Raw genomic sequence first — 20,000 nt, forward strand, 5'->3', positions numbered from 1 at the left:
TTATAAATTAAGAAAAGATGGCCTCTAACTAATTATATTGAATGCAGATGAAATATGGGCTCATTTGAATTTAGAAATTAGAAATTAGAAAATAGAAATTACAATAAAAATAAAAATTTAATGACATAAAGAATTTAATTTAATTTAAATAAATATTTTCCATAATGATGCTTTAAAATGACAGACACTGGTAGGCAAAAAGAACAAAATTGGCCTCTATCTAATTACATTAGATACAAATGTAAGGTGAGCTTATGAATGTGTTTATATATCATGATTTCTGTCTAGAATTTAGTCAAGATGCATTTGTGAACAATGGATAGAGTGGACAGTGAAATGAGACGACATTCGTCCAGGTCGCTGCTCCTGTATACTGACACAGAGCTACAGAGGAGAAAATGAGCCAGAAATACAAGCGTCAGAGTCGAGTGTGATATGATCGCTGGCGTGAAGGTGTGAAATCCGGATGATCGAGCACACAAGTCTGTATCACCCCACAGTCCTTCTGTAAACTTCTAAACTTCTCCAACTTTACAGAACAGTTTCTCCTGCTCTCTTTTTAACAGCCGTCACACATCAGTAATTGTGCCCTAGAGAAGTGAGAGCGAGGCTGTCGAGAAGTGAGTCTGAGAAACGGACAGCAAAGTTTAAAACTCTAAAGACTGTCAGGGCGAAGAGGAGTGGAGAGTAGAGGAGAAGAGAAGAGAAGAGAAGAGAAGAGAAGAGAGGAGAGAAGTGGAGAGGAGAAGAGAAGAGAAGAGAAGAGAAGAGAAGAGAAGAGAAGAGAAGAGAAGAGAAGAGAAGAGAAGCGAGGAGGAGAGGAGAAGAGAAGAAGAGAAGAGGAGAAGAGAGGAGAAGAGAAGAGAAGAGAAGAGAAGAGAAGAGGAGAAGAGAAGAGGTGAAGAGAGGAGAAGAGAAGAGAAGAGAGGAGCATAGAGGAGAAGAGAAGAGAAGAGAAGAGAAGAGAAGAGAAGAGAAGAGAAGAGAAGAGAAGAGAAGAGAAGAGAAGAGAAGAGAAGAGAGGAGAGGAGAGGAGAGGAGAAGAGAAGAGAAGAGAAGAGAAGAGAAGAGAAGAGAAGAGAAGAGAAGAGAAGAGAAGAGAAGAGAAGAGAAGAGAAGAGTGTAAAGAGGAGAGAAGAGAAGAGACGAAAAAAAATAATGCCAGAAAAATAGTAAAAGAAAAGTGCATAAGAGAAGAAAAGAAAAAAAAAAAAAAGAAAGATGATATATATGAAAGACCCCTGAAAGGAGGAGAGAAGAGAAGAGAAATCTTCTGAAAATTGCTTTTTGGGGCTAAGACTTTTTTTTTTTTTTTTTTTTGCATAAATTTTTTTGCACAAATTATTTCCTGAAAATAACGATAATAAGAACTGAAGAAGGCACAAAAGTCAAAAAGCCATAAAGCCGAGGATTAGATTAAAATGTCGGACAAAATGCAGTCCACAAGTCCTTTTATTTTGACGATCATCAGCTTAATTAGAACCACGTGAAATCTTCCAGCTGCGTTCGCTCGTCAGCGGCGTATGAACTTTAGTTAACTTTACGTTTTCATCTCAATCCCCTGATGATGATTTTCGTACTTACTGTATATCTACTTATTGTTCTTTCTTTTTTAAGTCGTGTTAATTGAGAGATCGTTGCTGGAGCCACGTTGGTCAAATGTCTCAGCAGTCGAGATAATTAGATCTATTTTACAAACGACTTTCTGCGGCACTCTAAGGGCAAAAATAACCGACGAGGACTCGAGACTGGGGACAAATGAACTAATCCTTCAATTTAAAGACTTAAAGACCAAATTAAACCACTGTAATGGACAGAAAGACAAAGCTGGAAAGAAAGAGAACAGAAGAACATCTCCAGGACCTTGACAACAAGCACAAATAAATAAATAAATAAATAAATAAATAAATAAATAAACAAACAAATAAATAAATAAATAAAACAATTTTTTATAAAGAATCTTATGGTTACAATAATGTTCTTTGGATGAATAACTTCTGCTAATATTTTTTGTGTATTTGTGAATGCTCATAAATAGTGAATGAAAGAAGAACAAAAAGACTAGCAGGTATTTGGAGGAATAATAAACACCCCCCCCGACTGCAGTGTTGAAGGATTAACACGTTTCTACCGTCGACTCGTTCGCACTGAGATTCCTGCAGTCTTCGTTTTTCAGCAAAACCCTCAATCAATCACACGCTTCCTGATCGATGCTCCTGTCACGGCGTAATTCGGAGTAAATAAACAAAATACTTCATAAACAGTCGGCGCACGCGGACGCCGATATCTGCATGCGCTCTATTGACAGCTGTTATCAATGAGTTCGAAAATATTCATCATTAAAGTAATTAAATATTTCTCCGTGTTAATAAATCACACACTTCCGGCCTGCTGCTTTTTTCTTTTTTTTCTTTCTTTTTCTTCCTGTTTCGCTTCTACCCACATTCACTTATGTCTGTTTATAAAGCTTCATACGGTAAAGCTCCATAGTGATTTGGGTCAATGTTGTACTTTGAAGATCATGCGTACCAACGTATAGAACGGAAATTTACATAAGGCATTATAACTGTGTAATACAGCATACATAACACCTGAAAGTCTGTATAAACGGTCATAAGTACCTACATGTATACTTAGAAGCGTAATACCTAAATGACATAGCCGTACTCATTGCAAATGAAGTCTTTTGTGTTCAGTTTTATCCCTGAAGATTGTTTTGCTTCACTCCTCCACTTAATCTCAGATGGTTCGTTAGAGCTTTATAAAATCTTTTATATACATAAATAATTAATTTTGCTGTTGGTTCAGAATCAGAGCAGTTGAGACCTTGACAGACTCTGTTGTGAAAGTTCTGGGATTTGAACCTTCTGTCCTCTTGGAAAAAGTTCTCGATTGCTGTTCTGAAATATTCTGTTCTGGTTTTAAGAGCTGCAGGTCATCATGAGCTTAGAAAGAATTGGCCATAACATTAAAACCACATTGTTGTATAAATTTCCTTGTGCCACCAAAACTGGTCTGATATGTCGAGGAGTCCACCAGACCTACAGTATGAAGGTGTGCTGTGATATCTGCCAGGAGATCTAATCCCCTAAGGTCTTCCTTCCATGGATTGGACTTGTTTGTCCAGGAAGACCACAGATACGCGATCGGACTGAAATCTGGAGGCACCTTTGTCATGTTCCTCAAACCGTTCCTGAGTGTTGCAGTGTTGCAGGGAGCATCATCCTACTAAAAGAGGGCACTGCCATTAGGATATGCATTTTTACCATGAAGATGTCTAGGACCCACAGTCACCAAAGATCATCATACTACCTTTCTAGGTAGAGGAGAGGTTCTCCCCATCTTGGTGACCTCTCTTCATTGTGCTCGTGATTCATCAGACCAGACCTCCTTCTGGTCCAGTTCTGATACCCACTGTAGATGTTTTAGTGGTGTACAAAAGTCAGCATGGTCACTCTGGCCAGTCTGGAGCTACACAGCTCCGTACGGAGCAGCCTGTGAAGCTCAGTGTGTTGTGGCACAATTCTATCAGAGCCAACGTTCACTTTTTCAGCAATTTCAGCATTTCAAAAGCTCTTCTGTATCTTCTTCTTTCGATCAGACCAAACGCACTAGCCTTCATGCATCAATGAGCCTCAGGCATCCGTAACCCTGTTCTTCCTTGGAGCATGTTTGCTTGGGAATAACTAACACATACCCTGAAAACCAAATGTGTGTGTGTGTGTGTGTGTGTGTGTGTGTGGTTTTGCATGTATATATGGTGTATTGCTCTTGGATCTACACTACATTTCTGTTGCAACCGGTATTATAGAGAAAGGAAGACATTACTGATGTGACATCAATCTGCCTACTTTGTATGTGTGTGTGTGTGTGTGTGTGTGTGTGTGTGTGTGTAAAATGCTGCCACTTTAATATCCAACAACCGTCTCATGCAATCTTGTTCTCTTTTTTATGGGCAATGTTTACGAAAGTGACAAAAATGCTCCATCTCCTTCATCTAATGGCTATAAAGGCTGACATGTAATACAAAATAACAAAGAGTCAATAGAAGACGATGTCGTAAATGTAGGACACGGATTATGGAGCATTTTTTGTTTATAATCTGCCCCTGGGTCAAAACAATGATGATGGAGGAGGAGGAGGGATGTAATAAATGTAACGTAAAGCTACCTTTACTGCGGCGTCTCCCTATGCGGTGCTCCGTGTAGAATTTCAGCTGATTCTCATCATCCGCGTCAGAGCTCGAGCACTCCTGATGGCCGAACACACCACCTGCTTGGGAAAAGGAGATATAAAATGAATTAAAAAAAATAATAATAATAATTAACTTACAATGCTTTAACCACTCTCAGGTCAGAGATAAAGACCTGTTGTATGTATGAGTTCCTACACCATTCATAACCAAGACACAGAGATTAGTTTCCGACCATCTGGATGTCGAGGACTAGGAACGTTAATGAGCTAATAAGAAGCTACACCTTCTTCACTGGGGATGAAAGATAGGCCACACCTCTTTTCCTTCCTGGTGAATGAATTAAGTGAAGTCTTGACTCATTCTAAGAGACATGATAGAGATGTCACCCCTTCTTATTGGGGCTGAAATATAGAAAAGCCACACCCCCTTTCAGTCCTTCACTGAATTCACTGAGTTTAAGAAACAACGCCTCTCTCTGTGAGGCTGTCAGAGACAGAGGCCACACCCTCTTCAGTATGATCACGCCCCTTTCGATCATCATGGGCCACGCCCCCTTCAATCCTCAGAGACTGACGGTTTGAGAGGCCAGGAGGACAGAAGAGGACAAAGGAAAAGATAAAGGAGAGACAAGAAGAAAGCAGAAGAAAGAACAAGGCAGGGAAGATATAACAAGAGATGAAGAACGATAGACAGGGGAGGTGAAAAGATAGGAGAAAACAGAACTTAAAGACCGGACAGAAGACGGAAAACGAGAGGGCAGGAGGGGACATGAAAGGTAGAACAGGAAAGCAGGCAAAAGAGAGGCCAGGAAAGGTACTGAGCAGAAGAAAGTATTGGGAGAAAGAGAGAAGAATAGAGAAGAAGAGGAGAGCAGAATGGACATAAAGGGACATAGCACAGAGGACAGGACAGGATGCAGCAGAATAATGGACAGGAAATGAGTCATGAGAGAACAGAAGAGATGGGCTGAGAGCAGGAAAGAGGACAAGAGAGAGGACACAATTGATGCAAGCAGGAGAAGGGACAAGATGAGAAGGACAGGGACAGGGGATGGAGGAGACAGCAGAAGGTTATGTGCTTGATCTAGAAACAAACAAAAGTACTGTAGCTTGTGTCCCACGTTCCCTCAGCCACACCTTCTCATTTACATAAAGGCATTGTTGCATCACTTGGCCCCACCCCTTCCCTCTTAGCCTCCTATAGCTATAAATCACTCCTCTTATTAAAAATGAATGACTTCTTCGTGCATTCTCATTTTAATATGGCCTCACGCTTAAAAATTCAGGTTGAAAGTTGAGTTTCGATGCAGGATTAGCATTCGCACAAAAATAACCCCAACGCTCTTCCATTACTATCGCATATCTCTTTACAATGCTAGTCATACCGCCTCGGCTCTGCGGGTCTCCAGACTTCAGATGTCAGAGGAGTGTTTGCAGTCAGCACAGCACCGTGTTGGAAATCCTTGAGGAGACAAAAAAAATAGAAGTCTCTCGACTATAAAGCAGTGCCGCAGGAAGGTCACGGCTGAGGGTTTGAATGTCACTTGCAGCCATTTGTCTTTCCCGAGGCCTGCCCAAGGGACCAGGACTCCTCTCCAAACCCACTCCAGCTGAAGTGAGCCAAGAGGAGCAGCTTTTTACTGACTGATGTCAACGATACACTCGTCTAATATTAGCCAAGTCAAATATAGATATCATTCCACCGCTGATGAGCTTTTCTCAAAACCTTCTCCATTTACCAGAAAGTCAGGGTAGGTTCACGGGTGGATGAAGGGGGCGTGGCTTCCTCAGGCGATTGGTACACATCATGGCGTTCAAAACACCTACACAACTGATTCTCGATGACTCCAGATTCAGATTTGATCTGCTGTTTCTATTCGAAGGGGGAAGAGACTATTTTTAGGTATTCTCAGAGCTGGCAGATTTCATCGGTGTGTAAATGCCAAGCAGCAGCAGAGAACGTGGAAAGATTGGCAGGTCTGAGTTTATAAAAAGGAAATTATATTCTGCATCCTACAAACTAGATACAGTCGAGCGCAAGACTCTGTGTGTATGAACATGATGAAGTTAGAATTATAGCATTTACACTGAACATCATTTACTAGCCTGGTTGAATAAATGACTTTGAGGCGGGTTCACTTTTTAAAGCCAATTATTTGACCGCAGTCGTTTTTTTTCTCGATGTACGGTTAGATCTATTCTTATCCTTCATATATACAAGAACTTTACCTTTCTTGCACTGCTAGATAAAAAGTGGTGATGTTAAAGCTATGAAAGTAAATAAATATATAAATAAATATGAGACTTAAGGCAAATGAACAGAGGGAAAATTATGAAATGAAAAAAACAACAATATTAGCATACAGGATGGAGGTGATGGATGAAGGGCCTTTTCATTTTTTTCCCCCAAACCCTGTGGGATTATCGAGCGCAGGGAAATTAAAAGAGGCGTTTCACTCGATCGGTTCTCCGGTCTGCGCTCGCCCACTCGAGCGGCCAGAGTACAGTGAAATCAGGCAGCAGATCAAATGGACGGCGAAGCGCAAAGAATAGAAAGAGAGTAGGAGAAAGTTCAGCGGAGCGCTGCGTGAGGGTGAAAAACTGATGAAACTGACTCTATTGCCCTGACAGAGAGACAAGGAAACATGGAACGTGTAGAGCATCTCATCCAGGCTTTCCATTGATGATAAGGAAAGAGAATTCAGCTGTAAATAACTCCAGTGGCCTTTATTACTGACACCGGGCCTCGTTTACGGTCATCGACAGCTAAACACATTGATGTAATCACTCACTCACTCACACATTTTCTACCGCTTATCTGAACTACCTCAGGCGTCATCGGGCATCAAGGCAGGATACACCTTGGACGGAGTGCCAACCCATCGCAGGGCACACACACACACTCTCATTCACTCACGCAATCACACACTACGGACAATTTTCCAGAGATGCCAATCAACCTACCATGCATGTCTTTGGACCGGGGGAGAAAACCGGAGTACCCGGAGGAAACCCCCGAGGCACGGGGAGAACATGCAAACTCCACACACACAAGGTGGAGGCGGGAATCGAACCCCCAACCCTGGAGGTGTGAGGCGAACGTGCTAACCACTAAGCCACCATGCCCCCTTTCGATGTAATCAACAACAGAAAACCTCTTTGGACAGTATATTTGCTGGTAGATTGTTTTTTTTTTACTCATTTACACATTATTGAATATTAGCATGAATAATGGGGGAACACTTAAAGACGGTGTTCATAGACCTGCATAACGCCTACAGTGCATGAACCCTTCATAAGGTCAATTTAAATTCTTTACATGTGTTGTGTTTCAGTACAAAGTGCATTTCATTAAAAGCTTCTACTGACTAATACATTTATTTCAACAAACACATCTCTAATCACTGTATGATGCTAACATATAGACAGATACATGACATTTACAGCGAGAACACAATTTACATTCATTATGGATTGAGGCTTTATGGTATATGAATCTTACAATAAAAGCCTTGAAGCAGTCTGATGAAAGCACTGGCTTTAGTCTCGCAATCCATATTTACCTTTACTTTTTTTAACTCTACTTTTTTTCTGGTGTCTTTTGGCATTAAACATGGAGTACTTTCACACTGAGGCACCAACCACAAAACTCCAACTTCTGCTGCTAATGGAACATAGCTTTTGTTCACTGAAAGGAGCCAAGGAGCTGAGTCAAATGATCTGTCTGACAGAAAAGAACCAGAAAGCTGAGTCAAATGATCTGTCTGACTGAAAAGAACCAGAAAGCTGAGTCAAATGATCTGTCTGACTGAAAAGAACCAGAAAGCTGAGTCGAATGATCTGTCTGACTGAAAAGAACCAGAAAGCTGAGTCAAATGATCTGTCTGACTGAAAAGAACCAGAAAGCTGAGTCAAATGATCTGTCTGACTGAAAAGAACCAGAAAGCTGAGTCGAATGATCTGTCTGACTGAAAAGAACCAGATAGCTGAGTCAAATGATCTGACTGAAAAGAACCAGAAAGCTGAGTCGAATGATCTGAGTTGAAAGATATGATTCACAAAAAAAAGTAAAACAAAATCTGACTAAGCAAACGATTTGATGCGCTGACTCAAATGATATAAATCAAATAATCTGTCTCATTGACAAAAGCTGGAGTCAAATCAAATGAGTTAAATGATCTGACTCGCTGAAAAGTGTGCAGAGTCAAATGATCTGCGTCAAATGATCTGATTCACTAAAACAAGTTGAAATGCTGAGTCAAATGATCTGACTCACTGAAAAACCCGGAGAGCCGAGTCAAATCATCTGAGTTATATAATACCAGTCCAATATTCTGACCCACTAAAAAGAACCTGTGTAAAGCAATCTGTCTCGAATGATCTGACTCATTGAAAAGGGCCGGAGAGCTGCGCTTTTGGCCATGACTGTATAATCCGAGTCATATATTCTGCCCGCTAAGAAAAGTGCTGAGTTAAACAATCTGAGTCACATTATCTGCCTCACTGAAAAGACCTGGGGGTGGCATGGTGGCTTAGTGGTTAGCACGTTTGCCTCACACCTCCAGGGTTGGGGGTTCGATTCCCGCCTCCGCCTTGTGTGTGTGGAGTTCGCATGTTCTCCCGGTGCCTCGGGGGATTCCTCCGGGTACTCCGGTTTCCTCCCCCGGTCCAAAGACATGCATGGTAGGTTGATTGGCATCTCTGGAAAATTGTCTATAGTGTGTGATTGTGTGAGTGAATGAGAGTGTGTGTGTGCCCTGTGATGGGTTGGCACTCCGTCCAGGGTGTATCCTGCCTTGATGCCCGATGACGCCTGAGATAGGCACAGGCTCCCCGTGACCCGAGGTAGTTAGATAAGCGGTAGAAGATGAATGAATGAAAAGACCTGGCTGGACGATAAAAACGATCCGAAAAGAGTCAGATCTCTACATTAAACGTTTGTTATGCGTTCTATTAAGACTGCAACGATCGTGGATAGGATAAAGGCTGAGGTTAGTGTTTGAACAATTCTACAGCTTTAAAAGTAAACTCTAAAACACTTCAGCGTCAATTGTTCACAAAAAGATTCAAAGAAATAGAGTTGAAATTGAATTTCATAAAGTATTTCGATGATACTTTACAAAAGCACCGTGATGGACTATTTTTATCAAAACCACTTAGCAATCTAATAGCAAACTAGCAGAGTATTGAGCATGGAGTCAATGCTTCTCAATGCACTGCTAAAAACATTTTGCGACGTGCTAACTGCTTGAGAAAAAAGCTGCTTAAGTGCCTCTTGTACCCTCTCATAAGAGTAGGTGGCGCCGAGATCCATTTTTACACAGCGGGAGACATCGAGATCTCTAAGTGCTTTATAATGCACTCAGCTCCAGCTTTTAAATCCCACACCGCTTCTGCCCATCTTCTTCCATTAGCTAAAAGGAAATTTCAATTTCACCCCCCCACACACTAAACCCCCCATCCTGTGGAGCGCAGGCTCTATAAAAGCATTAATTGTTTAATTGTGAGCGTGTGTGGAATATAGAGAGGACGATATCCTGCTGCTGTGATTAGCACAGGAAGCGTCAGCAGGACACCAGGCTTCAGATCCCAGCTCTCAAACTTCAGCCTGACAAACTTCATAACTTATAGTTAATATATTGTGTACAAAAAGTGTTTTCTAAAATCATGCATATTTCAGGTCTCCTTAAATACTTTTTTTTATAATTCTTAATTCTAATTTGATATTAAAAAAAAAGAAAAAAAAAAGATTTGATTTAATATTATTGAATCCAAATATTTATCATGTTAGTATTATTTAATACGTTTAGTGTTACAAAATAATTCTGATAAAGTTTTATATTTATTTTTTATATTTAGTGTATTATTCATTTATATTCATATTATTCCACATTTCAATATTTTTACTATTAAAACATCTCATAGGTGCCTTAGTGGTTAGCACGTTCGCCTCACACCTCCAGGGTTGGGGGTTCGATTCCCGCCTCCGCCTTGTGTGTGGAGTTTGCATGTTCTCCCCGTGCCTCGGGGGTTTCCTCCGGGTACTCCGGTTTCCTCCCCCGGTCCAAAGACATGTATGGTAGGTTGATTGGCATCTCTGGAAAATTGTCCGTAGTGTGTGATTGTGTGAGTGAATGAGAGTGTGTGTGTGTGCCCTGTGATGGGTTGGCACTCCGTCCAGGGTGTATCCTGCCTTGATGCCCGATGACGCCTGAGATAGGCACAGGCTCCCCGTAACCCGAGGTAGTTCGGATAAGCGGTAGAAAATGAATGAATGAAAACATCTCATATTAATATTGTGCAATAATTTATAAGCAACGTTAACAAAGGAAACTTTATTTTATTCTATAAACAATATTATTTTGGTTAAACGACAACTCGTTTTGTGTTAAAGGAAAAATGGATCCATTTCCAAACCTGCATGTTTACGACCAGTGACTGCTTCAGTGAGCTTTAATATGATCAGCAAGCATTTATTCCCAACATGTCAGCCAAAATCGGAGACAGCACAGGCTGCGTCAGACAGATAACAACTGAAAACTTTTACTCGACAAACATATGGGCTTCGAGGTGCGCTCTTGAGAATCATAAAGCTGCATACTGTCCCTACAGAGCTCTTCCTCGTCAATGCAGCCTGTGTATTGTTCATTAGGAGTCGAAATCTACTGTAAATCTGCTTTGTGTTGCTGGTTATAAAGCACTACTTCTGAACCCCAGAACCTTAACCTCGGAGCCTCTGCTGCCTATTAGCCTAAAATATTCCCGCGGAGCTAATTTTACTTGTCCGGCTACACAGCCGGTGTGTATGTAGGCCAGTGGTCCTGGGAATAGGCTACCTGCAGCCAAAAAATGAATGACTAAGGTATTGGTAAACAGCTCAAACCCTGTGAGGATTCGCCGCAGGAGCTCAGAACAAAGCCGAGAAACAGAGAGGGTGAAATTTAAATAGAGAGAAAAGCAGACCATGTGCCCCGACGCCCCTCCGCTGAAATTGATTTCCCCCCTGGATGATTAAAAATCTTAATCTCCTGATCAAAGCGTGTAAATCACACAGCAGTAGAAAACCATGAAAGAGAGAGAGAGAGGGAGAGAGAGAGAGAGAGAGAGAGAGAGAGAGAGAGAGAGAGAGGGAGGGAGAGAGAGAGACAGAGAGAGAGAGAGAGAGAGAGAGAGAGAGAGAGAGAGAGAGAGAGAGAGAGAGAGGGAGGGAGAGAGACAGAGAGAGAGACAGAGAGAGAGAGAGAGAGAGAGAGAGAGAGAGAGAGAGAGAGAGAGAGAGAGAGAGAGTGAGAGAGAGAGAGAGACAGAGAGAGAGAGATAGAGAGAGAGAGAGAGAGAGAGAGAGAGAGAGAGAGAGAGAGAGAGAAAGATGGACAGACTGAAAGTGAAAAAGAGAATGGAGAGAGGGAGATAAAGAGACAGAGAGAGAGAGAGAGAGAGAGAGAGAGAGAGAGAGAGAGAGAGAGAGAGAGAGAGAGAGAGAGAGAGAGAGAGAGAGAGAGAGAGAGAGAGAGACAGACTGAAAGTGAAAAAGAGAATGGAGAGAGAGAGAGAGAGAGAGAGAGAGAGAGAGAGAGAGAGAGAGAGAGAGAGAGGGAGGAAAAGAGAGAGAGGGAGGGAGAGAGAGAGAGAGAGAGAGAGAGAGAGAGAGAGAGACAGACTGAAAGTGAAAAAGAGAATGGAGAGAGAGAGAGAGAGAGAGAGAGAGAGAGAGAGAGAGAGAGAGAGAGAGAGAGAGAGAGAGAGAAATGCTAGGGTGAGTTACTAAAACTAGGCAAACATACTTAGAGACACTTAGTACGTGTCTTAACCTCATCAAATTTCCAGGAATTCTCAGCCAGACTTAAGACATCATAATTAAACACTTTTCAACAGACAGCAGCAGTGCTGCTTTAGGGATAATGGGTAACACTTAAAGGTGCATAACACCTACATGAACCCTTAAAACCCTATTTTAATGACAAATTCAAAGTCTCAAACGACAGGTACTTGTTTAATTACTAACAAAACAGTTGCATTACACTATGACAACTCTGTGAACTGCTATGTCATGGTGACATAAGGGTGATGATGTGATGGTGTTTTTAGAAGAAAAAAGACAGCAAATAATGAGCTTGTTAATTAAGGTAAAGAAAATAAAAAGCTGAAATTCTGTAGCATGTTGTAACATCATGGCTTCATGACATATATATGAGCCTGCATAAGATGCATAAGACTGCTTTTCGATATTTTGATGACTTTAGATCTGACTCTAATGAGACATTGTTGTCACTTACTATCTACTGTATACTGTACATACTGAAATGACTTAAAAATGAAAGCTTATGACAACTGACTTTGTTTACATCTAATCATAGCGTACATCTGCTATGTCAGAGTGACATAAAGGTGACATGACATGTCAAAGTAAGTTTCTTAATGCAAAATGAACAAAATGAACAAACTTCTATTTATAAAAACAGCGATTTATGAAATTGTCACTTGCTGGAAAAAGGACATGTTATTTAAACTTAATGTTTATAGAACTACATAACATCTACATAAGATGAATTTAATTGGATGCAAATGTGCCACTTACACTACTTACACAGGAATATTAATTTGGCTGACATTGTAGATCTTGGTACTTTTTGCTATGTCAGAGTGACAAAGGCTATGATGCGACATTGTTATTTGTTTTATAAGCTACATCACCATTATGAGACTCATTATGAGACATGTCAAATGTCTACCCGGCTGCAGAGACGGCTGTGACGTAATAATGTCTTAATGTAAAGTGTTATAACAGCCTTATGTCAAACAAATCGACATATCGCAGACATTGTAGCAACTTGACATCAAAATTGATGAAAGAAGTCTGATATGTATTTGCAAGTAGCTGTTAACGTGGGTATGTCAGTGGTTAAGTAAAGCTTATGAAGGCCTTATGTAACCCAGTGAACACTAGACTCGAGTGAAGGTTTATGTGATAATTATAACAATGTCAAGGTGTAAAAGAGGAGAGCAGATGGTGTGTGTGTGTGTGTGTGTGTGTGTGTGTGTGTGTGTGTGTGTGTGTTTATGCAAGGGTTTTGAGTACACACACTCCAAATGGTCCTCCTAAGACAACAGCAGCTCTTGTCTAATCTCGCCTGTCTTTGTGAAGGAGCTCTTGGGATCTCCATTTAAACAGCCCTGCTACATCCAGGCTTCTCATGCCGTGCCCTTACACTCTACCCTTTCTCCCCAGTGTGTGTACATGTATCTGAATGTGTGTGTGTGTGTGTGTGTGTGTGTAGCAGCCACTCTAGACACAGACTCAGATCCAGCCTGATTTGCAAATTGTGCTCTCGAGACCGAGACTTGACTGCTAAGTAACCAGCAGCTAGCAGCAGATCAAACACACCGTGCTGGCGATCCTGAGGGGAAAGAAATCTCACTTTCTTAACCACACACTCTGATATTAATCCAAAGCTGACAGTTTTTTTTTTGGTCTGTCTGAAGCAAGAAGTTAACATTTTTATTTGATGCTTGTTTAATGGAATGAAAACGATGCCCAAAAAGAAAATTCTTTAAATGACCTGTTGAAATTTGAATCATTGAATCACGAATCATTTGTTCAACGAACGATTCGTCAATCGTTCAACAAACGAATCGATGAAATCTGTAACGATAGGTGAAATCAAGTGCGCTGGATAAAGTGATGATTTAAAGAATAAATGTGAACAGAAGCCATTGTATTGAATAAGTGATCATGAGTATCACAATATCACAGCATTATTAAATATTTATTTAAATCTTTGCCTTCTCCTTATTTGAATATTTTCATATTAATCTAAAATGCATTTTTAATATCAGATGGTTTACTGACAGGAATGTGTGTAAGGCAGTGGGTTAGACGCAGCTGAATTTTAAAAGAACAATCTGGCAACCTCAGAGGTACAGTATGCACTGACTGTCTGTATATTTTTTTTTTTTGGTATGAACACAAGTGTAACTTTTAAACCTTTTTAATGCGTTCAAGTTCTAATTAACAGTGTTAGAGTTTAAAACTGACAGAAACGTTGACACGTTTTTCACGTTGTTGTTTTTTTCTTCATGATCTCATCTCACCTATCAGTCACAAATCCACACACACACACACACTCACACACACACACACACAAGGTCGAGGCTCGGATAAGCCTTAGCGCTAACTCTGTAACGAGTACACTCATTAAAAAAAAAAGCCAAACGCTCGTAGCCGTGGGTTCATCGCTCTTCTCACGTTTTAATTTGTTGCCATCTGTTCTTCATGACGACACCATTGGAGGGATTCACACTCACCATAAACGCTATAATATCCATCGAGCATCGAGCGGAAGCATGACAGAGTATGTGTAATGAGGGGCTAATGCTTTGTGTGTAGATGAATTAAAAGTTGGCTGATTTGTTTGTGGTGAATAAAGAAAGCAGTGCTTCACATGAATTAAAAGATAAGAAAGGAATATATGGTCTACGCTGGTGTCGATCTGCGCTCGTGTTAGCATTTAACAATTTATTTTTTATTTCTGAGCTATGATAACGAGACGTCTACAAGTCCATGGCTGGGAGTCACATCGCAGTGAATGTTAAACTCTATATAATTCCTGTACAAAAAAAAAATCCAAACACTAAAATGGCTCATATTCTGAAGCATGGTGGTGGTAGCATGTTTAGCATCACACTTGCATTGTTTTTCTGGTTAATTTGGCCTTTAGCAGCTCAGAGACACGGTTGTTGTATATTCTTCTTAACTTTTAATAACAGATGTAAAGTTCACCCGCCTCCACCTTGTGTGTGGAGTTTGCATGTTCTCCCCGTGCCTCGGGGGTTTCCTCCGGGTACTCCGGTTTCCTCCCCCGGTCTAAAGACATGCATGGTAGGTTGATTGGCATCTATGGAAAATTGTCCGTAGTGTGTGATTGCGTGAGTGAATGAGAGTGTGTGTGTGCCCTGCGATGGGTTGGCACTCCGTCCAGGGTGGATCCTGCCTTGATGCCCGATGACGCCTGAGATAGGCACAGGCTCCCCGTGACCCGAGGTAGTTCGGATAAGCGGTAGAAAATGAATGAATGAATGTAAAGTTCAGAATGTAGCGTGTTCAAAGTGTTGGACTATTTTTGAAATCAGTGTTAGCTGCTAGACTAAGGTACTGTATGTTCTTTAATGAACAGGTTGTGACACAAAATATGGATAGGAGGTGAATACTTACGCAGCCATTAGAGGTTATCTGTATAACAGCCATGCTGTGAGAACTGATGTATAAATAATGTGTGCGTGTGTGTGTGTGTGTGTGTGTGTGTGTGTGTGTGTGTGTGCTCAGTGACCTCTAGCATTACCTGATGAAAAGGTAAAACACAATTCATTCAAAAGCACAAAATCGATCGCTGTCCGTGGTGCTGAATGAGCACGCGTGTACAAAATCTCTTTCATCACATCTCAGACATCTCTCTCTCTCTCTCTCTCTCTCTCTCATTCTCTCTCTCACTCTCTATCTCTCTCTCTCTATCTTTCTATCTCTATCTCTCTCTCTCTCTCTCTCTATCTCTCTCTCTCTCTCTCTCTGCCTCTGTCTCTCTCATTATGTCTCTCACTCTCTCTATCTCTCACTTTCTCTCTCTCACTCTCTCTCTCTCTCACACTCACTTTCTCATTCTCTCTCTCTCTCTCTCTCTCTCTCTCTCTCTCTTTCTCTCTCTCTTTCTCTCTCTCTTTCTCTCTCTCTCACTCACTTATCCAGTTTACCAGCACACATTTACTCTATTTTTCTCAAAGCTTGAAGAAATAAATTCACACTTCTTCTATCATTTGGACCGTTATCAACTTTCCAAAAGGGTGACGAGACTCAGCTAGACAAGCCAAGATATTTTAGTATCTGATTGCTACGGATAAATAAACAAAATCTTGTGAAGGAAATCGAACTAATTTGAGCTGTAACACATCCACCGTTTGTCATGACTTAAAAACAGAATTCTAATACGGTACGCTGACGTTTCTATAGTAACAGCTCCTTCACACAGACTCCATTAAATAAAACATTTTGTAATTATTGCGTTGGTGAAGATTCTGTAAGAAAGGTTTATTTTGATGAAAAGGATTTCCAGCATCAGCGCTTTTGAACTATCGGTTTAAGTTTCCGACACCTTCAGGACAGAGCAGTCGGACCTTTTCCAGAAAACAGAGTAGAAAAAAACCCTAAATGACATCCTCACTCTCCCTAATTATCACACACACACACACACACACACACACACACACACACACACACACGTATCTTAGGTCCTGATTAATTGTTCATTCAAGTTAACGAGTGTATTAATGGCCCCACCACACTTTTTGCCTGCTTTGCGAGCAGTCACGGCGTTCGCAGCACTGCGGTAAATGTCTGAGTGATGACTGCAAAGACCCATTACAACCAGGATACAACCAGGAAATGACAACAGCCTGTCAGGACAAATCCATCGCGCCTGAACCATGAGCTTGAGGCAGTGTTCTGTTACACCAGTCCTGCTTCTGCACTTTTTATGCTGTGTGTGTGTGTGTGTGTGTGTGTGTGTGTGTGTGTGTGTGTGTCTGTGTGTGTGTGTGAGAGAGAGAGAAAGAGAGAGAGTGTGTGGTAATGAAGACGCAGATGTCAGCCTTCTATAGCTGTCAAAGCAACTCTGTCTGACAGGGAAAGGAAAACTGCCTTTTACACAGTGGCTACTTTTAGTCTCAGGCTTGGAATCCTATACCTCATTTATTGTTGAATGACAAGCACAGAGGCCACGCCTACTACACTGTGACTGACAGGACCAGAGGCCACACCTCCACACTGTGACTGGTGTCTCAACACAGACACATCTGCTTCATAACAAGGACTAACGATGCAGAAGCCTTCACTTCACACTTTCACTGTGATTGACAGGTTTCAAGGCCATGCCTACTACACTGTGACATACAGAGGCCACGCCTCCTTCACTGTGACTGACAGGTACAGAGGCCACGCCTCCTACACTGTGGCTTATATAGAGGTCGTGCCTCCTCTACATCTGAAGTCAGATTCCACACCTACTTCTGTAGAACTGACAGGTATAAAAGCCACGCCTCCGTCACTGTGACAGACGGGTACAGAGGCCACGCCTCCTACACTGTGGCTTATATAGAGGTCACGCCTCTTCTACATCTGAAGTCAGAGTCCACGTACAGGTATAAAAGCCACGCCTCCTTCACATTGACTGACAGGTACAGAGGCCACGCCTCCTACGCTGTGTCTCATATAGAGGTCACGCCTCCTCTACATCTGAAGTCAGAGTCCACACCTACTTCTGTAGAACTGACAGGTATAAAAGCCACGCCTCCCTCACTGTGACAGACGGGTACAGAGGCCACGCCTCCTACACTGTAGCTTATATAGAGGTCGTGCCTCCTCTACATCTGAAGTCAGATTCCACACCTACTTCTGTAGAACTGACAGGTATAAAAGCCACGTCTCCTTCACTGTGACAGACAGGTACATAGGCCACACCTACTACACTGTGACTGACAGGTACAGAGGCCACGCCTCCTACACTGTGGCTCATATAGAGGTCGCGCCTCCTCTACATCTGAAGTCAGAGTCCACACCTACTTCTGTAGAACTGACAGGTATAAAAGCCACGCCTCCGTCACTGTGACAGACGGGTACATAGGCCACGCCTACTACACTGTGACTGACCGGTACAGAGGCCACGCCTCCTACACTGTGGCTTATATAGAGGTCGCGCCTCTTCTACATCTGAAGTCAGAGTCCACCTACAGGTATAAAAGCCACGCCTCCTTCACTGTGACTGACAGGTACAGAGGCCACGCCTCCTACACTGTGGCTTATATAGAGGTTGTGCCTCCTCTACATCTGAAGTCAGAGTCCACACCTACTTCTGTAGAACTGACAGGTATAAAAGCCACGCCTCCGTCACTGTGACAGACGGGTACAGAAGCCACGCCTCCTTCACTGTGACTGACATGTACAGAAGCCACTCCTCCTTCACTAGGACTGACATGTACAGAAGCCACGCCTCCTTCACTAGGACTCGGGACAGAAAGCACATCTCCTTTCAGCAAATAAACGCTGAAACTGATGCTAACACTGAATCTTACAGCCTTTATAACAAACAGAAACTGTTTCCCAGAGCAAAAGCACATTACAGAGAAAATAAAGCCAGCAGGTGGTGAAATAAAGAACGCCATCTAAACAAATGTTAGCGCCGGCCCTAATCTCACGCACGCCTGTAATAGACGCCGCACAGCAGGAATCTTATTAGCGACCCAGTCATTTGGTTTCAGGCTGTTGTGAGTTCATTTGTGCAGCAGGTGTAATGAAATACACGGCACTCAGAAGATCTTACAGAAGCAGAGAATACACAGCAGTGACATTTACACAAGGGCTGATGACGTTAAGGCGGGACATCAGTGTGACAGGTCTGGTCCACAGCTATCACTTCACTAACACCTTTCAGGAACAGGTTTGAGGAACACAGAGAGGAAGTGGATGAGAAATCAGAAACCTAAAGCTGCTCATCATCCTGAGAACAAACAGTGAACAGTGAAGCGTGGTGGTGGGAGCATCCAGATCTTCTCTCTAATCGCTGTCTAGCTCTTTCTTCCTTAGTCTTTCCTCCATCTCTCTCTCTCTCTCTCTCTCTCTCTCTCTCTCTCTTTCTCACCCCCTTACTTTCTCTGCCTCACACACACACGCACACACAATTTCTCTCTCTCTCTCTCTCTCTCTCTCTCTCTCTCTCTCTCTCTCTCTCTCTCTCTCTATCTGTCTCTTTATCCCTCTCTCTCTCTCCATTCTCTTTTTCACTTTCAGTCTGTCCATCTCTCTCTCTCTCTCTCTCTCTCTCTCTCTCTCTCTCTCTCTCTCTCTCTCTCTCTCTCTCCTTACTTTCTCTGGCTCTCACACACACACACATACACACACACAATCTCTCTCTCTCTGTCTCTCTCTCTCTCTCTCTCTCTCTCTCTCTCTCTCTCTCTCTCTCTCTCTCTCTCTCTCTCTCTCTCTCTCTCTCCTCACACACACACACACACACACACACACACACACACACACACACACACTCATCAGGGAACCTGTGAATAATTAATGAGTTAAAGATGCCAGGCCTCGTCACTCTCCCAGATGGTGGTCAGCGTTCCTTTCTGTCCTCACCACAGTGCAGGTCACATCAGCATAGCTAATCACTGTCACACACACACACACACACACACACACACACACACACACACACACACACACACACACAGCACTCTACAGTGCTCCAAAGGTTCCAGCCTGATTCTCCTCATCAGCTCATCATCATTGTTTAACCTTCATGACATACGGTGCAGAGGCTGTGTCTCAGATCACATGCGTACTGACAGATTAGGAATATTGTCTTCACACTGAGATAAAAGCAGATCGTCTCCTACAGTGGCCTGGATTTGCCACAGAATCACCGATACACACAGACAAAGGAGTCCACACTCACTCCTTGTTACATTTCTATTATGATGGGCAGGTTTTCTAGGACGACTCCGCCCTGTTCACATGGGGTCACTGAGCTATATATGTTGGAGTCAGAAAAAACAAAGAGGAAGAAGAAGAAGAAGAAGAAGAAGAAGAAGAAGAAGAAGAAGAAGAAGAACCATACCCCTGCTATCTATCTCTCTCTCACACACACACACACACAAACACAGTCTCTCTCTCTCTCTCTCTCTCTCTCTCTCTCTCTTTCTCACACACACAATCACTCTCTCTCTCTCTCTCTCTCTCTCTCTCTCTCTCTCTCTCTCTCTCT

The 20,000-nt window shown here is 42.3% G+C and overlaps 1 protein-coding gene across 2 annotated transcripts in view; it reads right to left on the bottom strand.

Annotated features, from left to right (window-relative positions):
* LOC132840721 (astrotactin-2-like) overlaps positions 1-20,000 on the bottom strand; it is a 343,281-nt gene that overhangs the window by 162,955 nt on the left and 160,326 nt on the right. The window contains exon 5 of one of the 2 annotated variants that reach the window (XM_060862652.1): positions 4,171-4,272. In XM_060862652.1, the coding sequence (XP_060718635.1) occupies positions 4,171-4,272 (102 nt within the window). Of the gene's footprint in view, positions 1-4,170; positions 4,276-20,000 lie in introns of both variants that reach the window. The other variant, XM_060862651.1, reaches the window with a different exon arrangement.

This window comes from Tachysurus vachellii, chromosome 26 (assembly GCF_030014155.1).
Source record: "Tachysurus vachellii isolate PV-2020 chromosome 26, HZAU_Pvac_v1, whole genome shotgun sequence".
Taxonomy (NCBI): Eukaryota; Metazoa; Chordata; class Actinopteri; order Siluriformes; family Bagridae; genus Tachysurus; species Tachysurus vachellii.